General features: G+C 38.7%; 1 protein-coding gene across 1 annotated transcript in view; it reads right to left on the reverse strand.

The window, feature by feature from the left end:
• APOOL (apolipoprotein O-like) overlaps nucleotides 1-6,005 on the reverse strand; it is a gene marked incomplete at its 5' end in the record, with an annotated part of 6,509 nt that extends 504 nt beyond the window's left edge. The window contains 7 exons of the mRNA XM_009877406.1: nucleotides 1,344-1,500; nucleotides 2,317-2,403; nucleotides 3,488-3,579; nucleotides 3,747-3,845; nucleotides 4,391-4,445; nucleotides 5,173-5,292; nucleotides 5,871-6,005. Coding sequence (XP_009875708.1) covers nucleotides 1,344-1,500; nucleotides 2,317-2,403; nucleotides 3,488-3,579; nucleotides 3,747-3,845; nucleotides 4,391-4,445; nucleotides 5,173-5,292; nucleotides 5,871-6,005 — 745 coding nt within the window. The remainder of the gene's footprint in view (nucleotides 1-1,343; nucleotides 1,501-2,316; nucleotides 2,404-3,487; nucleotides 3,580-3,746; nucleotides 3,846-4,390; nucleotides 4,446-5,172; nucleotides 5,293-5,870) is intronic.
• Nucleotides 6,006-6,843: the final 838 nt, after the last annotated feature.

Genomic DNA, 6,843 nt, shown 5'->3' on the forward strand with positions numbered 1-6,843 from the left:
GACAAAGCCTCTCACCCAGTTTCACTTCATGGCTTCTAAATACAACGAACGAAGCTTATGAAATCATTAAGCCCTCCCACTCAGCCTCAATGGCAGCGTGCAGAGACTGATGCGTTTAACCGCTACTGGAATTCCAGGGGATAAAAGAGAATGCAAAGGCAGGTTTTTCCAGGACTGTGTCTCCTCTTCCAAGTTTGCCTCTTCTCCAACCACCTCAGTTGGTTTAACAAAGGGCGCTCTGTTCTCCTGCAAGCTTTGCCCCGTTTGGACGGGTGAAAATAAGCACCACTGACAACACACATGAATTTAGGGCATGGACATTTTGGCTGTGTTAGGGACATGAAGGAATTCCACCCAGGAAAGCAAAGACAGAAGATATCTGTACACTCAAAATCATTCAAGACAGTCTGGCCTGAAGCAAATGTAAAAATAGATCAAAGCATTCCACAAACTAAATCAGAAAAAGAACACAGGTGCGAAGCAAAGAAAGATGTGAATGTGAAGGGAAACTAAAGGAAAAAAAAATAATTAAAAACTCCATCCAAATATGCTCTCACTGATTTCCAGAAAAAAAACAACAAAAAACCCCCAGTCAATGGGTAAAGAGCACAATGAAAAGTGAGCAAGTTTAAGCAATGAGTAAAACCTGGGAATTTTAGCTATAAAGGGTAACAGTACTTTAAAACAAATTCAGTTCTTGTTTAATAGGTAATTCCATTATTTCTGTTAGCAATTGATCTGTCAAAATATTTGTATGTTAAATATGTAGTTAAGTGATCTACTGAATTACCTCAACCACCCAGGATGCACAAAGAACACCACTGCAAAAAAACTAGCAAAATAGAATCCAGTGCTTCACCTGTGAATTATGCATTCCTCTTTTATCAATATCTGAAGAAACAGAGCCCAGACAGAAAAATTAACAGTAATTCAAATTTGACACTTTCACAAAAGCCCAGCAGTAATCCTTTCAATTACACTTACGGTATTCTGACAAGAGAAAGGTAATTTAAAGTAGGTATTTAACGGAAGTAGGTGATACTCTCTGCTGACAACACAGGATATGCCCCACACCACAGGGAATGAAAGAAAACATGAATGAGAGAGAACAACCAAGACAGAACAATTCTGATACGGTGACAGGGTCCACAGCGAGAAAATTATCAGCTCCCTGAGGCTGTGAAGTATAAAACCCTGGGTAATACCAGTGTGTACAATACAGTCCCAAGAATAATATGCTATGGTGGCCTGCTCTGTTTTAAGGCAAGGGGAGCTACAAACTTCAGTCAAGCAATCAGAATTGTAAAATCTCCCTGAGGTTACACTTGAAATGTTTCATTCACCTGGTGAAGGCACCGGATCTTTGTTACTCCGAGACTCTCCTGGAGAAGACTCTGTTCTGTTAAACGATCTTGACTCAACAGCAGGCTCAGGCTTTTTACCAGGAATTTCTTTCTTTTTCTTATCTTCTTGCGTAACTGATTTTGACTCCTGCTGCAGCTGTGAACCAAACATGAATAAAAAAAGAAAATGCACGTGGGTATATGCTTAATACATTATTGCAAAATAAACCTTCCACATACGAAAGCTTATCTTTTATGAGACTATTTTCAGATATGACATCATTTAACGATATTCAACCAGTAACGTTCAATTCAGCTGCACTTAAGGGACACAGCTGGAAAAAATAAAACACATCAAAGTTTTTTCCAGTTTTTTTTCCCCACAGTTCAGACACAATAACTTCCAATTAACAAATAAGGAAATTTACTTTGTCATGAAATATATACTGAAGTCTGACACTGTGCTTTGACCCAAGACTCTCAAAGTGCTTCACAAGAAAATCACTGCTCGTTCACAGAGGAGGAACACACAGTCTCACGAGACCGAAACAGCATTTATTTTTTACAGAACGCTTACTACCCTTAGTTAACAGCAGATGGAAAGATAAATCACGGTAACACCCTAGTAAGGAAAAATAAAAAATTTGTTTTGGGAACAGGCTTCACAGGGAAACAAATCAAGTTAATAGAAACTGTCTTTACTGCATCAATTCGTGTATTGCTATCAGGTTAACGACATTTATCTGAATCTCATTTTTGAAACTCAGAATTCCGTTTGTGCCCCTCAATGGAAATAAAAGGTGAGGACTGACTGACTGCATACAAACGAACACTGTAAATTTAAAGGAAAATGCTTCTAAATGTTACTACAACTGAGAAACTTCCATGTTCCTTAAAAAGCAGAGGGGAAAATAAATAAATAATAATAAAAAAATCACTGTGCAAAGCTGAACTTTTACTGCAGAAAGCCTACCTCGGCGACATCTTCCTTTTCCGCCCACAGCGATCGCACGGCTTCGTATGCCTGATGGCTCGCCGAAAGTAACCTTTTCCCTGTTACCTATTTTTTTTCAGAAAAAGCGTAATTTAACAACAACTTTAAAAACACCGAGATACACAGAGCATTTAAAGCGTTTAAATGCCTTTTCTCGGCATGAGAACGCGCTTGACCCCACCTCAAGACATTTTAATCACCGGCCGCTTGACATGTAAGTGCGTATTTCTCTTACATCAAGCAAATCCTAAATAACGTTTAAATTGACACTAGAAATCCTGAGCTTCCCGAGGCAGGTCGTAATGTACAGCCTGATACTCCTACTCATTTCTCCACCTTCCAACCCCAACATTTAAGTCTTCTGACGACAAGCCAAGAAATCCCACTGCCTCTTGAGAAACCGTAATCCCTGCTGGTTTGCATACAAGAAAAAAAAAGAAAGTATCTGTTTAGGAATATAAGATTGCTTAAAGATTTTCACCACAGTAAATGTCTCGCAATATCTTCCTAAATATTCTGGAATTATAAAAAAACTGGAGAAACCCACCCCACCAAAATTAATAACAACTGATTCACAGTGATGGGAAGTTCAAGATTCAATGGTATTTTTTCCACATTTTCAGATAATGTTCCAAAATCTTTCTGTCCAAACTGAAACGGCTGCTTCTGAAGTCACTTTCTGTGTAGGAAAGTACTGTGTGCAAACAATTCTTCCATCCAAAATGTAAAGTATGGTTCTGCTTTTCTACATAAACAGCTGAGCCATATGCTAATCAGGTACAACAACTGCAAGACGACAGTAATTGGAAAATAAGGATTCTAACACGAAATGTAATGGTACAGTATCACAAACTGCAGAGCTATCGAGCCTGGCAAGTCTTTATATTTTATTTACTTTTATTACAGTAAGAAAAAATAATCTTCATTTATTTCAGAGACGAGGATTAAAAATTCAGAGGCTGTATTTTTAAATTCAGGAGTCTTATTAATTTTTTATAGTCACGCAATTAACACCTGTGATACGTTGCATGTTTTAATGAAGTTGCCTGTGAATTCTGACTTTTAATCCCATGATTCTTAGTTCGAGCGAAGTGGGAATGCTACGACTAAATTTACTGTTAATTCAATATTAAAATGCAAGTAAACTTACCTTAGCAACCACGACCGACTGAGCCGGGTAACAAACAGAAATTCCTAAAGTAGTAAGTCCCAACGGATAAACAATTTTCTTAAACCTAGAATCTGCATAAAGCCAAATATTTCGTAATTAGACACTAACAAATTGTAAAGCTAGTTACATAGGGTTTTGCCTATGTTTCAAAAAAGTCTTTTGATGATTAAAATTACTACATGCTACATATCCACCACACCAATACTGAAAATAAGCAAAACAAAAAAAAGCCCCCTACCTTTGCGTGCCAGCATAACGCCAGCCAAGCCCGATATTGTAATGACACCAACTTTTGGAATAAACTCGGGTGGTGGATTCTTCAGGTAAACATAAGCATCTTAGAATTAAAATTTAAAAAAAAAAAAAAAAGAAGAAAAATAGATAAGCATAGCAGCTCAATATTAATCCTTTTATTTTTCACTTCAGAAATAAAGATGAATTACAAATATACAAGATTGGATTTTTTGTTATGAATGAAAACGTCTTTTATTGTCCAGATACATCTCTGCAGGACAGGACTGGACGATCTCTAGAGGTGTCCCTACAGAGAGATGCAGAGATTCTACATATCACATAAATATATTTTATACATAATGTATGGAGGTTACGACTTCTATGATCCTGCGATATTGTGATTTTAAGAACAAAGCTAGAACTGATGGCATGAGAAGTACTGTTTAATGGTCCTTTCTCTCACCTGAGAACAGAAATGAAACCGCACAGGGAATTAAGAGCGCTCCCAGGCTATTTCCCCCAGCCCTGCAGGAAGCATCCCAGCACACTCCCCTTCCACCCTTCCCCATCGAAATAAAATTGGAGATTTCTACGTTGCAAGGAGGAACAACCGAAAACGCTCGGCTCAGAAACACGCGACCTGCCTACCTTTTCCAAATTGAATTGCATCCATTACTCCATTTTTAGCAAAGACAAAAGCATCCTACAAAAAAAAAAAAAAAGTAAAATATTTGCAAAAGTTAGTGTTTCGCTAAAGATAAGGAATACTGATTTGCTCTAAGCTGTGTGCTCAACTAGTTTGCATTACTCCAAATTGGTGAATTTATTTAATTAGAAGCTTTCCTTTACCTAGGAAAAAAAAATTCTGCTATTCTATTATCATTACTAGCATTGCTAAACAATCTCCTTCTTTAGGGGATCAGTGGAAAAGAATTGTCATCTTATTTGTTTGCAGCAAGATGGAATTTGTACCACCAGAGGTCACTGCAAGTCAAATCACGGGAACACTTCACTATGAAGAGCGTGGAAAAGTTTGACAATTTCTTTATAAAAAGAAATTATTTCGGTTTTGCAGTCACTGACAAAATTTCCACAGGCCAACGAATCAGAATTTACAGCAAACGCAAGAAAACATTTTGAGCTCTTTGTCTTTTTCAAATAACAGGGTCTACTTCATTCATAAGAGAAAAATACAAGCAGAAAATCTCACGCTAACAGCCAGGGTAAAGCTGTCGCTCGCCAGCAGTTAAGAGAACGGTGATGGGCATCGCATTTTCTTCGATGCCCAGAGCACTCACTAACAGAGCTGCCAGGTGTTTTTCACAGAGTCAGTGGTAACAGCCTGTTTTAACAGCAGAGGCACTCGGTTTCCTTCCTCAAGTCTGACACCAGGTCTGTGAAGCCAACCTTTGGCTGTGGGAATTTCTTACCTTGCACCACCCGACGTAGCGGCCGGTTTTCTGTCTTACTGAAGAAAATTGCTTCTGCAAGTGACCCGGCTGCTCTTCAATGTATTTTGATTTCAGAGGTGGAGGACAGTAAATTGGAAGCTGTAAAGAAAAGCAAAACCGTACTGCAGGGCGATAGCTTTGCATGCTGATCAGTATTTACACCAAACAGGGGTTTCCAAGACTGCAAATCCTTAGTGCTCCCCCTGACAGCAAACAGAACCTCCGTATTGAATTATATTCCTTCATGTCTACAAACTTACCTGACCCAAGCATGACTACAGGCTCATTCTTCAGAAATTAAACCCCAAAGCACTGTAGACGTTCTCAGGAATAGAATTACCGAGCATGCTAAAAATATCTTTCATTCAGAAAAACCATGAGCAAGCATAGCTGGAAGACACATGCATCTCATCATCAGTAATATTATATTTTTATCTTTTCTGACTTCACTCCAGAAGTGATGTAATAATGAAAACGAGGTAAAACCTCATTAGCTCGCTCTTGTAACACTTCACGTTTTATTTGTGCTATAAAGGTCAGTTACTTCGGAGGTAATGTTTACATATTGCTTAGCAATATATTTTATTCACTGGGTAATACAATTCAGTGGAAAGAGATGCTATTCTGCAAATTCTTCTAGTGTGATTATCGAGACTGACCAACAGTAAGGCTCTTACCTGATTTGGATTCACCAGCTGACCTCTGGGTTCCTTTTCTGTCGCTGCATACACAGTGACACAAGCAAAGGGCAGGGCAGAAGAAACAGCTGCCAGCTTTGCCACCTGGGACACACAGACAAAGAAAGAAAGAGTCTTAATGCAGAAATAAAAATTCCACTCAGTCAAGTCGGGATTTTACTGTTATGTTGTGCTTGGTCAAGTATGGGATTAAACAAGTCACTTGTTTCAAAATCTTTCGCAAATAGTGCACTTCGGGGAAACCTCTGCTCCCGCTGTGCAGCCCCAGGACACGGGAAACGGGTGAGAGAGGGTGGCAATCATCAAAATTCGGGCAACACGACAACCCTCTGTCCGATAACGCTGCTGAGAGCAAAACGACACAGTCTAAGCCACAGAAGATTATCTAGAAAGGGGCTACCCATCCTCAAAGAAAAGTTTGTCTTTTTAAAGCATTAATAAAGGAAATGATTTAAGATGTAGCCTAGCAGCTAGCCTAGTACGTGATGCTAGCAAGACAACACAGCAATATTCAATAGGTACTATAAGGAAAATAGAATTTACATGTGAGAAACCGTGAAAAAGTTGTATCATTCATTTAACAAAAGTGATGGATTCGTTTTAGGAATTCACAGCAGAGTTTATTGTGCTAAATGTAAAAGGGAAAGCTACATCAGGAACGATAAAAGTACTCCAATTCCCGACTGACAGTAATTGCTTTGCTTTTGGACACCTGAAGACAAACGCATAAATGTTTCAAAACCCCAGTGAACAGCTGCACCACCCAACATCTACGCTGGCATAATTATTCCAAGAAGGCTTCGCTCTTCTCTGTTGAAATCACAAAGAAATGAGGTGAAAGACAAGCAACATCACCTTGACTACATAAAAGAGGTTTCAGTGCATCAAGGTGCTCATCCTCTTCCTTTATCTAGTAACTGCGTATATTGAAAATGCCTCAATTAGCTAAGTT

Source organism: Apaloderma vittatum, unplaced genomic scaffold, assembly GCF_000703405.1.
Source record: "Apaloderma vittatum isolate BGI_N311 unplaced genomic scaffold, ASM70340v1 scaffold39369, whole genome shotgun sequence".
NCBI classification, from domain to species: Eukaryota; Metazoa; Chordata; class Aves; order Trogoniformes; family Trogonidae; genus Apaloderma; species Apaloderma vittatum.